The 25478-nt window shown below is 46.8% G+C and overlaps 1 protein-coding gene across 1 annotated transcript in view; it reads right to left on the reverse strand.

Moving 5' to 3' along the window:
* Positions 1-10008: 10008 nt before the first annotated feature.
* Positions 10009-25478, reverse strand: part of LOC125940169 (uncharacterized) — a 31044-nt gene continuing 15574 nt past the window's right edge. Inside the window, exons 4-5 of the mRNA XM_049655952.1 lie at positions 13390-13559; positions 10009-10163 (exon numbers count right to left, since the gene is read on the reverse strand). Of these exons, the coding sequence (XP_049511909.1) occupies positions 10048-10163; positions 13390-13559 (286 nt within the window). The 3' untranslated portion in view covers positions 10009-10047. The remainder of the gene's footprint in view (positions 10164-13389; positions 13560-25478) is intronic.

The raw sequence follows: 25478 nt of genomic DNA on the forward strand, positions 1-25478 counted from the left end.
ACCCAGAAGACATGACCATGAACATACAGGAGCGTGTCATCCACCGGTGCTTCCCTTCTTACATGTCGGCGCCACGATCGCCCGACGGCCCCGACCCTATGTTATTGCTCTCCCTTGCTGAGCATAGCCATATTAGTAGTGTACTGTGAAAAACCCTCTACTCATAGGTTCATCCCGTTGCCCGGGGATCGGGTGCATAACGGTCAAGCGGGGTGTAAGTTATATGCATCAAAGATCAAAGCCACCGGCTCAGACAAGGGCGCAGAGAGGGAAGGGAAGGGGAGGGGGGGGGGGCATTTCGCGCACGCACGCACACCCAGTCACTCGGCTGGCTCATGCAGCTAAAGCATAGCCTACAAGATTTGCTTCTACCCGATCAGAGCCACTCTGGAGCGTGGATTAGGGCGCCACTTATAGCCCAAACAAAAGCCAAGTCCCAGATTTTCAGTAGCCCAAATATAGCCACATAGCCAACTCGTCCAAGTCGAGGCCAAAATATTTTTCCTGTAGCCCAATTTGGCTATATATAGTAGCCAAACCTGGCAACACTGCGCACGGGAGTTGTGCTGAACTAGAGTTACTGTATAGGCTCCCTTTAGGGAGCCACTGAAGGGAGCCTATCCAGTAACTCTATGCTGAACTGCACGCCAGTGCCCTCTAGCAGCCTCGAGGGACATAGCCCCCGAGATTGCCCGCACTGGCTGCCAGCGCGCGCAATCTCGGAGGCCATGTTGGACCACGTATGCGCGCCGGCTGGTTTTGATAGCCAGTTCATATCTCTCAAGCTGTTTTTTACCCATGATTCGCAGTTTTTTTTGCGGCTGAAAACTAACTAGCGTGATGGCGCTGATAGCAGTTACACTCGCATGTGGCAATAGGTTATTCTAGTACGCTATAGTCACTGGGATGTGTGCAGCGCTTCCGAACTGCGCAAGCAGCAGTGCTATCAGCTCCATCACGCTAACGAGTGTTCAGCCGGAGAAGGTGCGAACGACGCGCATATATCCATGGGCAAGGAAACAGGGAGATGCGTAAACTGGCTATGAGGCTATGGTATGCGTGAGCCTACATGGCGTCCAAGATTGCGCGCGCTGGCAGGTTTTAAATGCGAAGCATTTCTTGGCGAACATTTGCTATTTTGGCAGTATCTATCTAGCCCCCTACGTCCTTTTGCACTCTTGGTCGTTGCGTTAACTCGGTGTGTACCAAATTTGACATACTATGACAAGAGCCTATGACGAACATAACTGATGTCATGACATGAATATCATGCCATGCGTGTCATGTAGGTCATGAAACAGCCGCCTACGTCTTGGTGCTCTCATGGTCGTTTTGTAAACTTAGTAGGTACCAAAATTGGCATAGCATGACAGGAGTGTACGAAGAACATCAGTTATAGGTCATGACATAAATGTCGTGACATGCGTGTCATGTAGGTCATGACAATGACCCAGCGAAAAGATTAACACTCAAAAACCACTGAAATGGGTTCGGACGTGGGTACTGAGTGAAGGAAACACTAAAGGATCATGACAGAAGTCATACTCATGAGCATGGCTCACCAAAAAATGCAAATGACTTAGCAAAAAAGATTAACACTCAAAACACACTGCAATGGGTTCGAACGTGGGCACTAAGTGAAGGAAACATTAATAGATGATGGTATAAAGCATAGTCATGAGCATGACTCAGCATAAATGGCAATGACTCAGCGAACAAAGATTAACACTCAAAAGCCACTGTAATGGATTCGGACGTGGGCGCTATGGGAAGGAAACACTAAAGGATAATGGTATAAATCATAGACATGAGCATGACTCAGCATAAATGACAATGACTCAGCGAAAAAAAGATTAACGCTCAAAAACCATTGAAATGTGTTGGGACGTGGGTACCAAATAAAGGAAACACTAACGGATGCTGGTAGAAGTCATAGTCACGAGCATGACTCGGCAGAAATGACACTGACCCAGCGAAAAAAACGATTAACACTCAAAGCACTGGAATGGGTTGAACGAGGGCACTAAGTGAAGGAAACACTAAAGGATAATGGTATAAATCATACAAATGAGCATGGCTCATCATAAACGACAATGACTCAGCGAAAAAAAGATTAACGCTCAAAAACCATTGAAATGTGTTCGTTCGGACGTGGGTACCAAATAAAGGAAACACTAACGGATGCTGGTAGAAGTCATAGTCACGAGCAGGACTCGGCAGAAATGACACTGACCCAGCGAAAAAAGATTAACACTCAAAAGCACTGGAATGGGTTTGAACGAGGGCACTAAGTGAAGGAAACACTAAAGGATAATGGTATAAATCATACCAATGAGCATGGATCATCATAAACGGCAATGACTCAGCGAAAAAAGATTAACACTCAAAAGCCACTCGAATGGGTTCGAACGTGGGCAGTAAGTGAAGGAAACACTAAAGGATGATGGTATAAAGCATAGTCATGAGCATGTCTCAGCATAAATGGCAATGACTCAGCGAACAAAGATTAACACTCAAAAGCCACTGTAATGGATTCGGATGTGGGCGCTAACTGAAGGAAACACTAAAGGATAATGGTATAAATCATAGACATGAGCATGACTCAGCATAAATGACAATGACTCAACGAAAAAAAGATTAACACTCAAAAACCATTGAAATGTGTTGGGACGTGGGTACCAAATAAAGGAAACACTAACGGATGCTGGTAGAAGTCATAGTCACGAGCATGACTCGGCAGAAATGACACTGACCCAGCGAAAAAACGATTAACACTCAAAAGCACTGGAATGGGTTTGAACGAGGGCACTAAGTGAAGGAAACACTAAAGGATAATGGTATAAATCATACAAATGAGCATGGCTCATCATAAACGACAATGACTCAGCGAAAAAAAGATTAACGCTCAAAAACCATTGAAATGTGTTCGTTCGGACGTGGGTACCAAATAAAGGAAACACTAACGGATGCTGGTAGAAGTCATAGTCACGAGCAGGACTCGGCAGAAATGACACTGACCCAGCGAAAAAAGATTAACACTCAAAAGCACTGGAATGGGTTTGAACGAGGGCACTAAGTGAAGGAAACACTAAAGGATAATGGTATAAATCATACCAATGAGCATGGATCATCATAAACGGCAATGACTCAGCGAAAAAAGATTAACACTCAAAAGCCACTCGAATGGGTTCGAACGTGGGCAGTAAGTGAAGGAAACACTAAGGATGATGGTATAAAGCATAGTCATGAGCATGACTCAGCATAAATGGCAATGACTCAGCGAACAAAGATTAACACTCAAAAGCCACTGTAATGGATTCGGACGTGGGCGCTATGTGAAGGAAACACTAAAGGATAATGGTATAAATCATAGACATGAGCATGACTCAGCATAAATGACAATGACTCAGCGAAAAAAAGATTAACGCTCAAAAACCATTGAAATGTGTTGGGACGTGGGTACCAAATAAAGGAAACACTAACGGATGCTGGTAGAAGTCATAGTCACGAGCATGACTCGGCAGAAATGACACTGACCCAGCGAAAAAACGATTAACACTCAAAATCACTGGAATGGGTTTGAACGAGGGCACTAAGTGAAGGAAACACTAAAGGATAATGGTATAAATCATAGACATGAGCATGACTCAGCATAAATGACAATGACTCAGCGAAAAAAAGATTAACGCTCAAAAACCATTGAAATGTGTTCGTTCGGACGTGGGTACCAAATAAAGGAAACACTAACGGATGCTGGTAGAAGTCATAGTCACGAGCATGACTCGGCAGAAATGACACTGACGCAGCGAAAAAAGATTAACACTCAAAAGCACTGGAATGGGTTTGAACGAGGGCACTAAGTGAAGGAAACACTAAAGGATAATGGTATAAATCATACCAATGAGCATGGATCATCATAAACGGCAATGACTCAGCGAAAAAAGATTAACACTCAAACGCCACTCGAATGGGTTCGAACGTGGGCAGTAAGTGAAGGAAACACTAAAGGATGATGGTATAAAGCATAGTCATGAGCATGACTCAGCATAAATGGCAATGACTCAGCGAACAAAGATTAACACTCAAAAGCCACTGTAATGGATTCGGACGTGGGCGCTATGTGAAGGAAACACTAAAGGATAATGGTATAAATCATAGACATGAGCATGACTCAGCATAAATGACAATGACTCAGCGAAAAAAAGATTAACGCTCAAAAACCATTGAAATGTGTTGGGACGTGGGTACCAAATAAAGGAAACACTAACGGATGCTGGTAGAAGTCATAGTCACGAGCATGACTCGGCAGAAATGACACTGACCCAGCGAAAAAACGATTAACACTCAAAAGCACTGGAATGGGTTTGAACGAGGGCACTAAGTGAAGGAAACACTAAAGGATAATGGTATAAATCATACAAATGAGCATGGCTCATCATAAACGACAATGACTCAGCGAAAAAAGATTAACACTCAAAAGCCACTCGAATGGGTTCGGACGTGGGCGCTATGTGAAGGAAACACTTAAGGATGATGGTATAGATCATAGTCATGAGCATGACTCAGCATAAATGACAATGACTCAGCGAAAAAAATATTAACACTCACAAACCAATCGTACTAAGCGATGTGATACTAAGCGACTGAAAAGGCTAAAGGTTGATAGTTGAAGTCATAGTCATGAGCATGACTAAGCCTTTTGCCTTAAGGTCTCTTAGGTGAGGCTAAAGGGACACCTGAGGACTCATGACATAAATGTCATGACATGCGTGTCATGTACGTCACGGAAGACCCGTCTATGTCTTAGTGCTCTCATAGTCATTTCGTTAACATGGTAGGCTCCCCGCCCACTGCTTCGCATAACTTCGATTCCCACAGGGCGTGGGATCTGCCGTCTTTTAAGTGCGAAGCATTTCTTGCCGGCGGCTCTGTCTGTTGTCCCGCGTCCCACACCCCCACAGCGCATGCGCGTCCCCTCCTCCTCTCCTCTCCTACGCTCCCCCCTTTCTCTCCTCTAGGAATCCGGAGCGGCGCGCTCGACAGGTGGTGCGACAGCTGCATACTCCGCTGGGGGCGCCACGGTAGTTCCGCGGTATGAAAATGACGGAGCGCGCGCGCCTCATTCTCTCTCCTGTGCAGCGCCGCGATGAGCGCTCGGGCTGCTGCCGCGAAACCATCTCCCGCTCAAGCTAACCATCTCCCCGCTGCTTCGCATCCACACATGGTTCCCTTTAGCGGGAGATGGAGTAATTTTTTTCTCTGGCCGTCCCGTTCGGTGCGAGCGCGCGGCTGCCCCAAGGGGGCGCTGTTAGCCGAGAGCTCATATGCGAGATTTGTTAGCTGAGGATGCATCTACGAGATTTGGAGCAGCCGCCTGTTATTGACAATTTTGTATGGGAAGGGTGCAACAGAATGACCGGGTCAAGGAAAGGCGGAGGCGTAGGTATACTAATTAGGCGAGGTCTGAAGTGGCAAAGGGTAAAAGAGACGTGTAAGGAGCATTTATGGATTAGCGGCACATGGCAAGGCAAGAAGACGTGGCTGGGAGTAACTTACCTCTGGACAGGTAGTGATAGTAGAGAGAAAAATAAGGAATTGTTAAATTGCATTAGAAGCGATATGAATGATATCAAGAAATCGAGCTAGGTGATATTAGTGGTAGATATGAACGCGCACATGGGCGATTTAGACGGTTATAGTGATTACAACGGTTCTCTAGTGCTGGATCTGTGTGATGAGCAGAACCAGGTAGAATAAGTGTCATGGACAGGTAACGTGGCAATGCGGAAACAGGCAGTCATGTATCGACTACGCCTTAGTCTCAGAAATTAAAAAAATTAATTAAATTATGGGGTTTTACGTGTCAAAACCACGATCTGATTATGAGGCACGCCGTAGTGGGGGACTCCGGAAATTTGGACCACCTGGGGTTCTTTAACGTGCACCTAAATCTAAGTACACGGGCGTTTTCGCGTTTCGCCGCCATCGAAATGCGGCCGCCGTGGCCGGAATTCGATCCCGCGACCTCGTTCTCAACAGCCCAACACCATAGCCACTGAGCAACCACAGCGGGTCTCAAAAATGGTCTACGAACAACTAGACCAAATGAAAATAGATGAAAATGAAAAAAAAATAGCCTGGCCGTAGCGATCATACACGTTCAACATTAAAGTTTGGGAGAGATAATAACGCAAAATACAAAACAACAGCATTAGAATTTCTATACATGAATGAAGAGCAAATATCAGAGATCGCAAACAACATGGAGAAAAAATTCAGAGCCCTTCCATTACTGTGAAGATGGAAGCCAGCGACTCTGTGACTTTGGTGGGTCTGCCATAGTAAATATTTCCATAATGAATTTATATATTATAATTATTGACTATATTGAGCGTCTTCGGCATGTTCGTCAGAGAGCACGGACACCGGCGTCTTGATTTCGCCCGGCGCGATGGCCAAGTAGCGCGTTTACTGCGCCAAGTCCGCCCCATTGTCATAGAGTAGCGTATCAGCCACATCGTTTATAGCCGTGGCACAGTGAGTGAGCTCGTGCTAGAGAAAATTAAGTGCGCAAGTGAAAGTTGAGTGCATAACAAACTCGCAAGCGGCTATAAGGGATGAAGACGGAAACATCTACGAAGGAGACGATGCGCTGCATCACATACGTTATTTCCTAGGAATAACTTCGGAACTAAAGGAAGCGCAGTTCAGACAACAGACCCAGCAACAACAGAGAAGCCTGAGACATCAAAATTTAGCATAGAAAACTTTTATTGGAAAAAGGCAGCAGAAAATGTCCCTAATAACATGGCAGCAGGACCCGATGAAATCCCAATACAGCTAATCAAAAACCTCGGTCCGAAGAGCAAGGCACTGCTGACTAATGGCACAGAGAAAGTGATTAGAACGAAGAAAATTACGGTTGGATGGCGCGAAAGCAAGATGAATCTCATCTACAAAGGCAAAGGCGATAAAGATAAGACGAGCTCGAACATGCGAGTTAAAGTAACGTCAATGATATATAGAATGGCAATGCAAGCCATAAAATTAGAACTGTCGAAGTGGGTGGAGAAAAACGATGTATTGGGGGAACTACAGAATGGGTTCAGGCCAGGCAGACGCTTAGAAGACAATATGTTTGTGCTAACTCAGGGCATAGAGATTTCAGTAACTCAGAAAAGACCTTTATCGATAGCATTTCTAGATATTAAAGGAGCTTATGACAACGTAGACAGGGAATTGTTATGGGATATTCTTCAGCACGAAGGCATAGATGACGATTTCGTGGAGCTGCTAAGGGAGATATATAAAGACAACCAAGTACAATTGGTATGGGAAGGTCGAAAAGGTAATTAAATGGTGGGAATTAACCAAGGATTGAAGCAAGGAAGCCCTCTCCTCTGTCACCATTGTTGTTCACGCTTTACGTTAAGGGTATAGAAAGACGACTGGAACACAGCGAACTAGGTTTTGATTTATCCTACATGCGTAATGAACAAATGGCGCAACAGCAGGTCCCTGGACTGATGTACGCAGACGGCATTGTGCTACTAGCGGACAATAAAAAAGATTTACAGATACTTGCGAATATCTGTGGCAATGCAACGACAAATCTTGGCCTTAAATTTAGCACAGAGAAATCAGGAATTATGATCTTTAATGAAGAGACGAGTAACTTCGTGGTGTCAATTCAAGAGCAAGTAATAGCCATAGTGAAGCAATATAATTATCTCGGCGTATACATAAATTAAGGAAAGACTTACTCAAGCACCCACCAAGATAATATGAAAATAATGGGCAAGCGGAATGCAGCAATATTGAAAGAGAGAGCACTGTGGGGCCACAATAAGTATGAGGTGGTGCGTGGAATCTGGAAAGGAGTAATAGTGCCAGCGCTAACGTTCGCAAATGCCACTTTATGCTTAAAATCGGATATCTATCTTGTCAGGGTTGGAAGTTAACCAAAGATCAGTAGGCCGGTTGGCTTTTGGAGCCCACGGTAAAACCACAAATGAGGCAGTGCAGGGTGACATGTGTTCGGCCTCTTTTGAAGTCAGAGAAGCACAGAGCAAATTTAGATATGAAGAAAGGCTCAGCAACATGGATGAAAATAAATGGGCGGCTATGGGGCACAATTATCTGTACCTAAACAGCGTGGACACAGAATGGAGGAAGAGGTCAAGAAAGTTGGCAGCCAAGTACAGGGTAATTGAAACTGTAAATAGACAACCAGGAGTCATCAGAAAGAAAGTGAGAGAAATAGAGACCGTGAATTGGATGCAAAGAATGGAAACCAAAAGGACAATGGAGATTTACAAGAATGAGAAGAAATTAGAAGGGAAAATCTGTAGGATAACACAAAGAGCAGTGCCTTGCTATTTGAGGCTCGAGCCGGTTGCCTAAGGACCAAAACACACCGGAGCAAATATTCGGAACTAGATGAGGCATGTGTATGCTGCAGTAAAGATCCAGAGACCACTCAGCACATCCTAATGGGATGCGAAGGTTCCAATGAGAACAGTAGGTAATGTACACCTTCCAGATGCGCTTAGGATTAAAGTATACGGAAGCATCAACCGGTTATCAGTCGAGATAGGCAAGATACATTTAGAGTATTGGTGGAGAAAACGCAGGGACGAGATTAATAAGACCTTATTTGATCGTACAGTCGTAGGTAGCGGTATAAGGTAGATATTGAGAGAAAAAGATTATGAAATGTATGCAAAGATGCTAGATAAAAACATGTATAGCATACCTGATTGAATCAATGTAGGCTAGGTGACTATTTGTCACCGCCCCGTTTCAAAGGGGATGCCATGAAATCATCATCATCAGAATAGCTTAGCTCAGAATAGACCGTTATGGATAGCATTTCTAGATATTGGATGGCGCGAAAGCAAGGTGAACCTCATCTTGCGACAATGTAGACGGGGAATTGTTATGGGATATTATCAAGCACGAAGGCAAAGATGACAATTTCGTGAAGCTGCTGACATTCGCGACTCCAATCGCTACGTCATGGCCGCGCCGAGAAATAGCCCGTCAAGGTTCAGGCGTGAAGCGAAAGACGGTCTCCTATCACGGCACGAGCTAAATGCCTAGTATACGTAGTTCGCAAATCGTGATGCCGCCTCGTACAACCCGAAGAAAAAAAAAAGATGGATGTCGAATGTCGCGTACCATTATATGCGTGTCATGGCGGTGGAAAGGCAGCAATGCGTGGTTTCATGGTTTCCATACAGAAGCAGCCGACGCGCATCGGAGAACCACCTTACGCAGTGAGGAAAGGTGACCGATAGCAGGCTGGTTTGCGAACTCGAAAACACAGCGCACACGAAGCCTAGGCTTTCAAAATAAGGCCGCGCCATACGTAGCCGCCGCCGGAGTAGACGCTGCCTTGCGCGCGATGGAAGAAGGCACTCTTCCTCACCGCCTTCTTACCTTGTGTGCGGGATCCTTCTAGGCACGCCCTCGTGCGCTTTGACTCGCAGCCACAGCATACGCGGCGTGATGTTATCGCACTTGGACTTTATGCGGAACATCACAGCGACGCCAATGAAGGCTGAAATGCGCCTGGAGGGTTCATAAATAGTCACTTCAACAATACATGTGTGTCGCTACATTGCTTGAATGCTATCCGCATGGCGGTCAACAGTCATCGTGAGATGGGTTCTACCGTAATAATTCATGTAACCTAATTATTTTGTTAGATATAATGAACCTACCTTATTATTATTTGTACCATAAACGTATTCGCACTTTTATTGCTGTTTCCCCTTTTTTATAGTTACACAATTTCTATAGCCGTAGGAAGTTCCCCTTCAGTTTTTTCTGAACTCTGAGACTTCGTGCTAGTATGTTTTTGGCAATGTATAGATGACTCCAACATGACTTTCGAAATGAAATTGCCTTGTTCATAATCGACATCACAAAACGATGGCATGATAACGTGACGGAGTCATGGTGCATAATCTACACCAATAAATGGTTAGTTTTTATTTTTGGAAGGTTGTTTGCTGAAGGGTAGCGATTACATATCATTGCTTATTATCGACCCATCCTTTCTACTGACCCCTGGCCATTGCGTGCTGGCACTCCTCTGCTACTGGTGCTGCTTGAAGAGTCCATGGACGCCGCTCTTTGGACTGCGTTCGTGGTTATGTCTGGGTGTATTGAAAAAAAAAAAACATTATTTCACACAATCCGGAGACAGTCAATGCCGATGCACATATTACGGATTACACGCCCAAAAAGTCATCGCGCTAATGTCCTTTGCGCGAACTTCGTCGTAGTCAACGTTACTAGACTAGCTTCAGTTGTAAAACTCTCCGCCCGTGCGCTTACCGCCGCTGTCGCCATTCCTTGGGCAGCCGCCAGATGGCGGCGCCGTTCCATCGCGCTCCACTGCAGACGCCTCGCCGCAGCCTTGAGCTCGTGCGGACGGGCAGCTTGCGCGTGTTTCACGCTCGCTGGCGTTCTCCCTATAGTCCGAATTAGTGATACCATGCGAAATCCGTATCCACCTACAGCGATAACATATATGGGGCTAGTTGGTTCACACTGAAAGAACGATAAACTTCATTATAGGAAGAAACGCATACGACGAAGCGCAGAAGCTGCGTTTTTAAGTGTCGTGTGTTTCTTCCTGCCGCCTAAACCTTTCACGCAGTTTACTTTCCCCATACAGCAGCAGTTTTCTCGATGCTTTTACTTGCTTAATGCTTTGGTCTGGGGCAGTTATACGGCAGCTAGCGAGACCAAATTTGTTATCCACAAAAATAACAGCACAGCTTTCTTGTAAACCAATGAATGCTTTATTAAAGAAAACGAAGTAAAAAAACAACTATATGCCCCTATATGTAGCTATATGTAGTTGTGACTTAAACTGTCACAAGGGACATAATCTAGGCAAATGATTTGGGCCTACGTGAAAACCAACTCCGCCTAGAGCAGCGTGGCACGTTTCCGCGCTGCCTTTACTTCAAGACTGGATCCCCGCCGCTGCTCCAAGAGCCTTGCCTAAGAAGGCTATGCAAGGTATGCGTGTGTGCATGCGCGTGACTAAATAGAAATTAGCGTAGCTTGCACAAGTGGCGCAAAGCTAAAGAAACAGCGGAGCCGATCGGCACCTAGCTGGTCCTGGCCTTATATGGGTTATGCTTTTCAGGATTTTATTGATTATTGATGGATTACCTATTTGATTGGCTATCGCAAGGTATTGGCCACATATTTGAGCTAGGCTAATCACTGCCAAGTCATCCCCAGCATTTTCTGGAATTTATTGATTATCGATCGATTATGGATTAGCAATTGATAGGCTATCGCAAGGTATTGGCCACGTATTTGGGCTAGGCTAAGCACTACCAAGTCATCTCCAGCATTTCCCGGAATTTATTGATTATTGGTCGATTATCGATTAGCTATTGATTGGCTATCGCAAGGTGATGCGAGGCGCAGCTGTGCACAGTGACGTCATCGCTAGGCGAGTTTTTGCGAACACTACGTGGGGAAGCAAAAAGCTTAAACAGCTCTGCTGTTAAAAATTTAATGATGCGTGCACTCAGTTACTGAAAGCGCAAGCGGAACCCAACAAGACTCAGCGTATTCACTGACAGCACATCTAAGATGGCCCAGAACAGGTCTCCAAACATCTCTCTTCGTTTGCGTTTTTTTCCCCGTTGGTTCGACAGATACGAGGGAAGGTTCGGGAACGCTTTTGGCACCGCACCCTCGGCAAGTGTGCACCTGTCTCGTGGCACCTCAACCGTCTGTCCATTGATAATATGCACAAACACTTTGAGATGTCCTTCTCATGAAAGTAAATCACACACCATGGATTTCGCAGAGAGTTCCCGATCGGCACGAGGAATCGCTCTGTTCAACGTCGAGCGAAGAGTCGCATTGCTGGGAGCACGCAAGAAGTGGCGCGCCGAACTGTCGACATCGTTCGATAGCAGCTTGCTGCAGTCGGGAACGCAGCACGTCGGCATCGTCTGCTAATATCCTTAACAAACGCGGTGAAGGCTAGAGTTTCGCGGATGACATGCTTCCTGAAATCCGCCGTCAACAACCAACCACAGAATACACCAACGCTGCACCGCGTGTTTCGTCCGGCTAGTTCGCGTAGCCGGCTACTGGGGAAGTGAAGCTGGGTGCGACGGCAGCGCCATGAAGGCGCGGGCGGGTGGCGGTTCCGCGCAACGCCACCGAGTTTTACAACCGAAGCTAGTCTAGTAACCTTTGTCGTAGTAGTGGACAAATAAAACCGACTCCAAAAGAAAGTGCACGTTTCAATTCACAGATTCCAGGCCCACGGTATTTCTTGCAGAAGAATCCTGAAGTGAATGTTTTTTCGCCCACTGTCATTTCTTTTCAGCTTGCTATTTTTACAATTATTAAAGTTACCAATAGCTATACTACCTTGACTTCAATATCTGTTAGCTTCATATGGTTGTAGCTAACAAAAATTGGACCCTTCGGTTCCCCTTCTGGATGAAAACATCCCAGACACATACCGAGTTAGCGAAATTTTCGTAGAAATAACGTCTCGGAAAAACACACGAGAGTCATGAAATGATCGGCCTTGTAGAAACGCACCACAGTTGCCATAGCACGACGAAAGACGCGCACTGCATTCCCGTTACGAATGCGTCCTGTAACTGCAATCCTCGTCCGCTAAAAAGGTGCGCGCGCTCACTTTTAACAAGTAAATTGTTTCTATGCGACGCTCCTGATAATCCAAAACTTCTCATAGATCTCGTTTGCACGAGGGGAAATTCTTAAGGCCGTTTCATTCCGCTTTTTCAGGAATGTTTCTATGGCCAAATGACTAGGGCATCGCGCTTATGGGATGAGAGAACCGGATTCGAAGCGTTACCATCGGACAGGTAACATGTACTACATACCATGTATACGCACTCCTAGACACGAGTCAGGGTCTCGCTGAAGGTCACACAAACGGCCCAGACCGGAACTACACATAGACACAAAACTCAAAGTCGGGGGACGAGCCAAAGAAAGCTATCGCTTTAAAATCGAGCCAGCGCATCTTCTATCAGACAGTGTAGAAATTAAGGGGGGCGTTCGTCGCGGAAGTTAGCTGGGCTTCGCTCATCATACTGTGGCGCGTTTCAACAAGGTCAAGCACGTCGCTTCGTGCGACTCAACGGAATGAAGCTTCCACTTGCTCGGCAAGGCCCACCATGCACGGTGGTTTAGGGGCGCTTTTCGCCACTGAAATGTGCAGCGCGTCTATCGCCGCGATGTGCTACTGTGTGCTGCTGGAACATGAAAAAGTCGCTTCCAGATTTGCACAGTGCGTGAGATGTGCGCAATTTTTGTTCCGACAGAATTACTGGCCGCGCAAGACGCAGGTGTAACGCCAGTTACCGGTGTGGTCGTGGTTTCGCAGGGGCGCCTCCAGAGTCAACTTCTCTCCGCACTCCAGGCACACGTGGAGCTTGCTGCCCGGGCGCGTTGCCAGCGAGAGATGTCTCACTAGGCTTTTCTTGTTGCAGAGGACCTTATCGCATATAAGGCACCAGTTGCCTTGCGCTTCACTGCGTTGTCCAAAATAAACGTATCACAAAGTTTATTGAACAGGCGTATAAAAAGAATAATAAGGTTGCCAGAGCCACAGGCGGCAAAAAATTTGAAAATGACTTCTGAGGAAGCTTCTGATTCCGCACTGAAGAACACTTGAAATACAGAAATTCTTCCACGCGACATACATCCCCGAAACAGATTTTAATGGAATAGGTGGCACTTATGAGAGCAAATTTAACTCTTCTCACAGTACACGAAGGCGCATTTATATTCGCGCCACTAATTTTTCGTACGAAAATTGCTGTAAATCGCCCCTTAAGCAATGGACTGCAGCACAAACTTTACGAAAGTGCAACTCCTCACCAAGAAGATATATCGTTGTTTTCTAATGCAGATAAGTACATACGAAGTGCATAAGTTCCAGCGCATCGAGTGCACAAATGTGATTTATGAATTTACAATCATATAAAATTCAAGCAATGCTTACTACGATTTTGTAGAAGTACCACTCACCATTCCGTGGGTTACTACAGAGTGTCGTATATGACTTCATTGTAGTTCGCTTTACATGTCGCTATAGGTGCAATTTGCAAAAGTTTGATAATTTTCCCCATCGCTGAGTGACAGAATTTTGAATGTGATGTTTGAGATTTCTGAAACTTCGGTATGTTAAAGGGTTCCTGTAACACTTCTCGAGCTTGTCGAAAAAAAAGGCGCAGTTTTGCCCGAAAGGCGAAGCATCGATTGCGATAGCAAATTAGTAGAGAGCTATACGAAGCAAGGATAGTAGTTTAATTGGCCGTATAAGGTTCTAAACATTCGCTTACTAACTAAATAGACCAACAAGGTGTCACGCGCGCACAGGTAAACGTGAACACATCTAGCTCGATGACCGCGGGAACTCGCTGTGAAAACGCCGGAGTGAGAAAGCGTGCCAGCAGCAGCGGGCAAATTGACCTTCGCGCTTGGTCGCGTCTCGCTTCAACGCGAACTAAACGTCTATAGCAAAGCGCATACGAAGCTACCGGCACTTGGCGCATGCACTTTGTCCCCATCGCAGGTCGCTTTGAAGATGAGGCCCGCGCGGGCGCGTACTTCGCCTACATCGCAGATTGCTTTGAAGATACGGCGCCCGCGCAGCAGCGCTGTGAGCAGCAGCCGACGAAGCAGAGCGCAACTCCCCCTCCCTCCCCCTCGCCTTGCTCCCGTGCCTGCGCGCGAAGAAAGACCGCGCGCTTCCGGCCTGCCTTCCGCGCTCGCGAGCGCAACATTAAGCCGCGAGTGTCGGCTCACCCTCTTACGCCTTCACTCGCACACACAGCGTACGGCGCGCGGCGTACTTTAGCGTATTTTATCGCCATTGGAATTTATACGGAACCTCACGGCGACGGCAGAAATGTGCTTGGAGTGTCCATAGAATGCTACTGCAATAAAAGAAAAACATACCGCGGATGATGTTGTGAACATCTCAGGCAAGTTTTGCACTGGTGCGCGGCACGTGGGGCTCACAAGCTGCAGCGCCAAGTCACCCTTTTTCTGAAATTCTCTTTTCAACAGACGCCTTCTCACCCGTTTTGGGGATGGCTGCCACATTTCGTCATATAGTAGATCCCCATACACGGCTGCTATTGGCCTATAGCCAACATCAATCACTAAGCGTGAGCCGACTATCATCTGCTCAAGCTCGGTCGCGCACGTAGGAAGGACACACTGCTTATCGGTTGTTGTAGCCGTCGGGTCTAGCTGATTTCCATTTGTCTGGAACACTCGACAAGCCTCGAACTACGCGAAACGTTTAAGCCAAGAGCCCACGTACGCCCAGTGGCGGTTAGCATGCACAAGGGACGCGTGCCAGTGCGCGCTCACTTCCGGCCGCTCCTGGCTAGACGTGCTTCGTACTGAGCACTACAAGGTATCCAGTCTAGGTGTGCCTACTATCCGTGCAGGACAACGCCGGTCCGCACCATATAGCTCGGCCAGGCCGTCCCTTTCGTGCGGAGAGCGTAAGTGGTGGGCGTGGCCAGCTCCTTCGTATCGTGTAGCTCGCAACCGAGGACTTTTTCATGTGTCGCGGAGGCTTTCGGCCGCTCCGATACTGTTGCTACCCGCCGCGGTGGCTCAGTCAGCTAAGGCATTACGCTGCTGAGCACGAGGTCACGGGATCGAATCCCGGCCGCGGCGGCCGCATTTCGATGGAGGCGAAATGCAAAAACACCCGTATGCTTGCGTTGTAGTGCACGTTAAAGAACTCCATTTTGTCAAAATTAATCCGGAACCCTCCTAGACGGCGTGCCTCATAATCAAAACTGGTTTTGGCACGTAAAAGCCCAGAAAGAAGAAGATACTGTTGCTGTGCGTGGCTTAGATGAGGCGAGATGAAAATTATTTAGCGCCGCTAATATGATCCCTTACTGACTTTGCACAGCTAAGGCGCACGAGGGGAAAAGTGCGTACTGTCACTCATTTATTCGCAAGTGTATTTTAACGCGATAACCTTAAGGGCCCTGTGTCGCAAAAAATCCGGTGTTTGCATCGGCGCCGTTGTCCGTTAAAGAAAAATCATCCCGAACCACGCAGTCCCTCCGCGTGGTACATAGGCGATACTGAGCTAATTAAATTTCTCAAAGTAAAATGCGCCAGAAAATTCGTAAAGTGCGACTTCCACAGACAGACTATACAGGAGTAGTCAACAACGAACTTCACATAAATATTTGTGAAGCAGAAGTAAGGGCAGCCTTGCATAGACTTACCGTATTTATTCGAATATTGGTTGACTTTTTTTTCCCGGAAATGTTACCCATAATTAGCTATCGACATATATTCGTGACCAAAGAATCTGGACCTATATTCGTGATCAAACCTAGCAAAAGTAACGAGCTAATGAGTTCCACGGAGCCGACCGCCCACGAGTACGCGAGCGCTCACTGAAAACGAAGTCCAAAACCACGTCAGCCGGGGCGGCGGGCGCTCGCCGCGTTCAACGCAACTTTGGTCATAGACCGCCGTGCGGGCAGGGCCGAAGCGGTGTCTTCCTGTGGAAACACAGAAGTGTGTTTTAGGTGATGATGCCTCAATCAATGGCACCACCCACTGTGGGGGATAGGCCACGAACCGGGTGGTATTATGATCGAAATTTAAGATAAATTAGTTTAGAAATAAACGAGTAATAAAAACTAAAGGAAAATAGGTGAATTATTGAAGATGGGAAACGAAACAATAATAAAAGAATTAAGTAGTCTGTAATAAGTTAGTCAACCTTGCCTAGATAGGACTAGTAATATGAATTTACTAATAAATTAAATACAGTAAAGGATAGACGTAAATTTTGAATAATCATATTAATAATAACATAATTGTGATTTTGTGACATTACTTTCTGAATTTGTTAAATCTATAATTTAGTGAAGGATAAATAAATAAATCGTGGAAAAATGGGAAAAATTAATGAGGCTATCTTTTTGTATCACAAAGAAAATTATAAATGGCTCGGCAAACATTCCCGTGGCTATATCCTAACACAGTGGCTCCAAGTGAGAGTATAAATGAACTGCTTAATGGCAGTCCTAAATTGCGAAGTGGGATTTCCAAACATCGTTGTCGATGATTAGAAAACCTCCGACACGTTAATAAAAAGTGATCGATGGATTCTGGTTTATTGCAGAGGTAGCATAATGGGGATGTCGCCAGACCACATCTGTGTAAATAAAAATTTATTTGTGGAATACGGTAACGCAGCTTTGTAAATGTTACTTCGAATTGCCGGTTAGGACACCACTGTCGGCTCGAAGAATAATTTAGATGTATAAAATCTGTAGATTTTGCTAATGCGAGGCTTTTCTTGTCTTCGGTCAAAGAAAACTGCCTTATATCTGGCTGCAGCGATATGCGCAGTTGCCGGCAGCACAGATATCGCCGGACCTTTTAAAGAAGCTCGTGCTAAAGAATCAGCGATTTCATTAAGTTGGATGTCTCGGTGGCCTGTTACCCATACTAAATGAAGTAACCTTAAGTGGGGTGGAGCTAATGTGTAAAACGTGTTGAAAGCTGTCGAATTTGTAGACGCGTTAAGCGCGCTGCATACAGAAAGGGAATCTGTAACTATAACAACTTTTGTAACATTTAGCGGTAACTTTCGCAATGCAAGAACTATTGCCAGAAGTTCGGCCTGAAAAACTGATGCGTAATCTGGCAGGCGAAGTGAAAAAGACCAATCGAGGGATGGTGAGTAAATTCCCACGCCTGCCTTCTCCTCACACGAGGAAGCATCAGTCGCTATTACATTTATTGGGAAATGGTCCAAATAATCTTGCGAAAAGGCATTCAAGTACGTTGGTGGCCGCAGTTTTGCGTTATTGGGAAAAATGTCTGCAAATTATATTTTAAGGCACAATGTGGACCTATCAAACGGAATGATTTCCCTAATGTGAACATTTAAAGGTGCTAATTGTGCCTGCAGAAATACAACCTGTGGGGTATGTAACCGTGGCCAGGTGTTCTCAAAAAATGAATTTGGTTCACTAATAAATATATATTCTGTACGTCTAAGAGGAGATTCATAAGTCCTTAAGTAGGTTTGAACCATAAGCATGCGGAATCTCGTGTGAAGAGAAGGTAATCGCGCTTCCTGGTATAACACGTTATTAGCAACGAATTTAGGCAGACCTAAACATAATAGAAGAGCTTCTCTTTCTAAAAGAACAAGTGGTCTTATTTTATATTTTGCACTTCCGGAAAACAAAACACAGCCAAATTCTGGAATCTGTCGTACATACATACGGTAGATCATAATTAATGTGTCCGCATACCAGAACGCCGGTTACTGATTCTGCGTCATAAACCTACAAGTCGTGTCCCTTTCGTTACAATATTTTCTATGGGAGAACTCCAGTTAATTTTTTCATCATATGTGATACCCAGGTACTTAAGTGACTCTACCTGTGGGATGGTTCTCTGATCATATACTAATGATAAATGTATCGGCCCGGAAAGCGGGAAGACAAGGACTGCACTTTTGTTTACGTTTAGTGCCAGGTGAAGGGTGTGAAGCCACTTCTCTAGAATACATAGGTACGCTTGCAAGGACATGTAAAGGGAATTGATGTCTCTTGCTGTCGCGAAAAATGCGATGTCGTCTGCATAGACATAGAGATGAACTTCCCGGCGCAGCGGAATTGTACTCATCAACAGGTTAAATAGTACAGGAGACAGAGCATCCCCCTGAGGCACCCCTCCTGTCTGATCGAACTCTGTTGAAGAAAAGCCGTTTTGAAAACAATAAAATTTTCTGTTTCTTAGAAATGCAAAAATCCATGTCGTTATATATCTCGGAAAATTGTAGGACTGTAATCTGTCCAGTAGTAGTGGGTACTCGACACTGTCATAAGCTTTCGCACGTCAAGAGTCACTAAAGCACTCAATTCTTTTCTATTTCGAGCTACTTGGATACTCTACATGCGCGCACCAAATGGAGAGACCTGGTCGGAAACCTATTTGACTTGAGCTCAGTAACGAATTTTTTGATACATGATCCATCATCAGGTGTGGGCGTCTCCTGACGTCGTCGTTACGGTATAAGCAAGCGGCACGCGCGTTCGTCGTCGTCTTCACAGCTGTCTGTGTTGCCGCTCATCATTCCAGCGTAGAATTTCACTTCTCCTCTGCCGTCAGATATTCCTCGATAGCTTTTTGACGGCAGAAGAGAATTTTGACGGCCTCAGGTGCTCGGCGGAGAAGTCGGAGGCCCTTTTCCTAGCATCACAGACGCGGCGACGGGGAAGGGGACAGGACCCGGGGCACGGAATCGAGCTGAGGGTAAACGGTAACATTATTCGCACAGTCGACAGTATCAGGGTCTTGGGTTTGCGGATTCAAGCGAACGGCAAAAACGCCGAGACGATGCAACGACTGGAAGCGAGTACCAGCCAGACGTGCCGATTACTCAAGCGAATAGCAAATAAACACGCGGGTATGAAGGAAGCGAACCTCCTAAGGTTAGTGCAATTTTTCGTAATTAGCAGGGTCGTATATGTAGCCCCCTACCTGAAATTCACCAAAGTAGAGAAAGACAAGGTCGAGATCATTATTATGAAGGGGATCAAGACGGCTCTCGGTCTTCCCCCGAACACATCAACGAACAAAATCTTAAGTTTAGGGGTGTCCAACACCTTAGACGAGCTCATTGAAGCGGCGGCAGTATCGCAATATCAGAGACTGCTGCGCACTCAGACTGGTAGAAGGATCCTGGAGCGGGTGGGGTTCGAGCCCCAGGCATGTTCCAAGCATACAGGCAAAGTCCCACCGCGAGTCAGGGACAGGCTGAGAATTAATACTCCCGTTGCCCAAGAATATGCACCCGGTGCATCACGAGAGCAGGCGAAGGGACAGAGCTGAGGCGCTGCAGAAAAGGCTGGAAGGCAGGCGGGATGTGATATACACGGACGCGGCCGAATACAAGCAAGGCAAAGTATACGCAGCCGTAATTACACGCGAAAACGGAGGCCCTGCCACGTGCTGCAGCGTCAGACATATAGGAGCAACGGAGGCGGAAGAAGTCGCCATTGCGCTGGCTTTGACTCAAAAGAATGTGAGAGTTATTGTTAGTGATTCAAAATCTGCAATCAGAAATTTTAATGCGGGCAGGATCTCCGCCGCAGCTGTACACATATTAGCCGTCGGACAGCCCCCGGCGGAGCAGGTTTCGCTAATCTGGACACCGGCGCATCAGGGTTTGCGAGGGAACGAGAAGGCGCACGCGCTGGCCCGAGGTCTCACTTTTTACGGGATTCCAGCGCTGTCTCGACAACACCCCCAAGCGAGGAACCCCTACAGACCGCTGACGAACTGAACACTTTTCAAGAAATTCTTAACCATTATAAGCTGGGGCGTAAGACTTACCCGAGAGCGGATAAGAACCTTACCAAAAGTGAGGAAGTTACGTGGAGGAAACTGCAAACAGAGGTATTTCCGAACCCACAACTGTTGAGCAAATGGCATCCCTCGGTGTATAGCCCTCGGTGTAGGCATTGTAATGGTATAGCGAACTTAGTCCACATGGTTTGGACCTGTCCTAACTTTGATGAGCCAGATAGGTGCAGAGAATCCTGGGAGTCCTTGCTACTCAACGAAGAAGAAAATGCTCAACGGCAAGTCATCGGTCTCGCCCTACCACCGCCGCGTCCCAACGGATCCCGGTCGATGGTTAGGGAGGATGAGTGTGGGTTTAGGGTGAAGCCTCTACCCCGTCATCTATTTGACGGGTGCAAATAAAGTCTCTTCTCTCTCTTCTGCCGTCGTAATGGGGAGGCCGCGTTTACGGGGTTATGAGCCATTGCAGTATGAGCCCATTAGCGGTGCATCACTGCATGCTTCGCACCTCCCCAGGTTTCACGTTAGTGGAGCTGCATTTCGCTCAATGGGTCATTGGACACTTACGCATAAAATTTAATTCATAGCTCAAACCGAGCCTGCGGCTTAACTCGTGCTAACTGTAATAACTAATAAAAACTAAAACAGCAATAAAGGCGTCCATAATGGCCAAATTGTTTTTTTGGTTATAGAAGCACACTTGTTCATTCGTTGTCTCCCTCTGCGCCGCCATGTAGCGATCATTTCTACGTGACGGTTCGCATTTGCAGTTGCGCGGCTGTGCGACGCAGTCACCCCGGCAGAGCTGCACCGCTGAAGTGGTACTTCTTGCCGAGAACTCCAACTGCGCCGCTCAGCGCGAGTTCGACGAGCACGAAAAGCTCATCAGGGGTTGGAGGAAGCAGCGGTATCAACGTTTTGCGTGCAACGGGCGTTGTAGTGCATTTCGCGGTCCAGCAACCGGGAGGCGTGAGGCGCTCGAGGAGTAAGCCCGGCAGTTGGCGCAACGAGATGCGATATCGGCCGGTCAACGTTTAAAGAGGGCCGAGGCTGGGTCCAAAAGTTTATGCGGCGCAACGACCTTCCGACGAGGACAACTTTGCTGACAGTTCTGACGAGGATGTGGCTTGTGGCAGCGACTAGCGCGTGGCCGAGCCGAGCGTATTGTAAATGAAGGTGTGTCATGTCCCAATTTTTCCGTTTTTCAAAAGATATGGGTCGACCTATATTAGAATAATTTTTTTTATTTCTCGGAGAGCACAATATATAGGCGTAGACCTATTGACCCTTTTCGCGGGGATCCCGTTGACGCTGCAATGTTTGATGACGTGGTGACGCGTGCATTGCTTGCCTCAACTGCCTCCGTTGCCTCCATGTTCACAATAGATGTGTATGACTGCCGGTGCGGCTTAGCAAACCTCTGTTTCGGGAGATGTCGTAGACGGTGACTGGGTGGACGACACGAAGCTTTGGCCGCAGTTTCAGAGAACATGCAAAAGCGCTTTCGGAGCTCATTAAGCTATGTCCAAACGGCGCGAGCAGCCTATATGGTGCTTGTTCTAAAAGCGGAGCTAAATATGTATTCCAAGCTATCCAAACATTCCCGCTCATGAATTCAGTCGGGATTAGTGTATTTAGGTCTTCGTTATTTATTTGGCAGATATTTGAAGCAGCGGCTTGTCAGGTTCCTGACTCAGCAAGGTTCCTCGGTGCGGTCACTATCTTATCATTTTCTGCCTATTCACTCGTGGGTGTGCTCACTTCCGTTAGATTTGATCTTGCTGCACATAAGGCTTGAAACGTAGCTGTTCTGCACATTCTAATACCTTGTAACAAATGCGTGTTATCGCTAGTAACTCGCTTACTCTTGTGGACCGTCACGAAACATTCAGCTTCGACCATTCGTGCGCTATCGGTGTAGTACCGTCACTTATTGTGCGTATATAGTGCGCATATATTCAAGTGTGCGCCAATTCACTTATTCTTCACACGTTGGCGAAAGAGTGGGTGTAAGTTTCCGTGCTGGTTGGGGTAGACGTGTGTAAATACTGTGCGCGAAACCTACTATGACAGGAAGTGGCGCTACTTCCGTTATCATTGTTTAACGAGCGGTACTCACTCTTGCCGACGTACGGGGCTGAAGCCCTTTCTTTGAAGGTTAGCAATATAACGCTGGCGGATGAGCAAATTTGTGCATCCTCGAGGAAAGCCGTACATCTCGAAGTGCCGGAAACACGCACGGACAGTTGCAGCAGCGGTCCGCGAACTTGGCCTCACATGTTCATTACATTGCTTAATATGCCAGTCACAATTTTTGCAACCAACTACTGCACACGTCTTCAATCCATACGATTCAAACCAGCATGAATGGAGCACAGTGCGTTAGCGAACACTCAGTTGCACTTCCGACAGCTGATCGCACAGAAGCAAGGTAGAAGCGGTAATGGTTTCGTATTCGTGCGCGGTCGCTGAGGAGACGTATGGCGTGCCGCCGTAAGCGCCATCTCGTTTCTCTAGAACAAACTGCTCCTCGAATAGGGCCAATATTCGTGCCCGACCTATTTTCGAGTAAATACGGTAATACTAAATCAGCACCCGGACCAGACGGAATCACAATAAGATACGATGAGTCTATAACAAAATTGACAGAATATATCAATGAAGGCTGGAAAACCGGCAAAACAACACAACAATGGAAGACAGCACACGCCATTTTAATACCTAAGCGAGGCAAGCGCATACAGCTGGAGAATCTGAGACCCATATCTTTGACATCTTGCGTTGGAAAGCTCGTGGAGCATGCGGTCCTCGCGAGACTAACCAACTATCTCGAGGACAGGTTAGCCTATGGGTAAAGAAGGGTAATGATTAGCAGATGGAACAGACACTCCAATGAGAGCAGCATTCCGGGCAAGTTGGTAATCCATTACTCAAGTATTATTGCGCAACAAAAAGACACGGATGTGGGAGAAGAGGAATACACACCAAGCGCAAGCTAAATTTTCTTTGCCGCATAGAAGCGTACTGTCCTGTGTTGAGCAATGTATTAGACCGCGACATTTCACTACAAGTGCAATGCACTGCAGTTTTTAAGATATTTAGATACGGTGATGACTTTCTAATTTTTATTGACTGCTCTTCTGATGCCTTCATTCTGGAAACAAAGAAAGCGTTAGAAACGTTTAGTTCCCCTTCAAACTACTCATGAGTTGCCGGTGGAGAGGTCTATTCGCTTTCTTGATCTTCGCATGAGCTTTCAGGATAGCCACACGTGTTGGTTGTATGAGCCGCGAACAAACAAGCCACTTCTGCCATATAGACTGGCACAGCCGTTTGTTATCAGTAGGATCGTATACGTCGCACCTTACCTTAGATGGTACGCTGCAGAAAAGATCAAATTAGAATGCCTAATTGGGCTAATTTATAAACAAGCCGTAGGATTACCAATCAGCACTAGTACCGACAGGCTATTAGAATTAGGCCTGCAGAACACAATGGACCAGGTCATACAGGTGCAGCGGATAGCGCAGTACAAACGCCTTTCTAAGACCAAGGCAGGAAGGCACATACTCGAAAGACTAGGTATTGGGTACCATACTTAGCACGCGGAACCAAAGTGGACATCCTGAACGATGCCAGGGATACGATAACAGTTCCCCCCTTACCAAAGAACATGCACGCCGTATACCATAAAGGCAGAAGAGAAAGTATAGAAATTCACATACGAAAGAAATTAGGGAATAGTAAAGACGCAGTCTTTGTAGACGCGGCTATATACAAGCACAGGCGCAGCTTTACAGTCATCGTAATTGACCACAAAAAGAAGTGCAAAACGTGCGTTACGGCAAGCACAGCAAAAGAAGTCACAGGCCTGCACGGCACACGCAGCACAATGACAGTGTAAGCTGGTGGAGCGGCTCAAGAGCAGCTCCAATTGGGGCACCACGCATAAGTCTTCGCGGCAGTCTGTTCGCCTCGTTTTGACGAGAATGATCTGAACTGTCTGCCCGGTCGACGGCGAGCTGCGGCTTGTAATGATCTCTGCACAGCAGTTTACTGAGCCCGATTAAGCTTTACAACTGCAACTTACGTGTTGGGCCGCTGCGTTTACAGGCACCTTAACTAGATGGCGCCACCATACTGGCGGAGGCTTGGCAGCTCGGGCAGCTCGGGATCGCGTTGATTGCGCGCCTCGTCTGAATCGCATCTCGTCGTCTGCGCCTGCGCACGCTGCGATTGCAGGCGCCTTACCTAGATTGCCCCACCATACTGGCGGTGGCGCGGGTCGTCTGCGCCTGCGCGCTTGCCTTATAGGGCATTTTCCCGCTGCCCGATAGCAAGCGCTTGCGTGGCTCAGCGGTAGAGTATCTGGCTCCCAAGCAGCGGGCGCGGGTTCGATCCCGGCGGGAATCGGGTACTTTCTTTCGCATTTCCGGCGATAGCTGTTAAGGCAGGGTACATCGTCCGTGGCGGCATCATCGCGAACCGAAACGGCTATCGGAATGAGCCCATAACAGCTTACGCTGTAAAATCGAGGCTGCGGAGCAGACAGCTATTACGCTAGCAGTATTTCAGACCGAAGCGGACGTAATAGGCAGTGACGTACTCTCAGGCGGCAGTACGAAATTTCGCTAACGCCGAATCTTTCCGGAAGCACTACGAATCCTGATGGCTGGTAACAAAAGTCAAGAAAGGAATTTTTATTTAATAAGGACATCCGCTCACACGTCCACCTTGCCAGGCGACATCAATAATAATAAGACGGACATGGCGTGGCTCGAGGGCTTACGGACCGAGTCATGGCACCTTCGCGTCTCCCGAGAACGAGTATGGAGAGGAGTGGGCCAATGGGAGGATCGTATGACCAGATTTAATGACATCACACAACACTAAAAATCGCAAAGGTGCGTTTTCCTACCACCTCACCAAAAGCTCAGCAAAACGCAGTCTGTCGAATGGCGGCAGTTACAGACCAGAACTTATCTGAACCTGGTGATCTCACACCTAATTTACCCAGGCATATGCAAGGCAGATAAATGCATGAACTGTAAGCATTGCAAGAGCTACAG

The sequence above is a fragment of the Dermacentor silvarum genome, chromosome 9, assembly GCF_013339745.2.
Source record: "Dermacentor silvarum isolate Dsil-2018 chromosome 9, BIME_Dsil_1.4, whole genome shotgun sequence".
NCBI lineage: Eukaryota > Metazoa > Arthropoda > Arachnida > Ixodida > Ixodidae > Dermacentor > Dermacentor silvarum.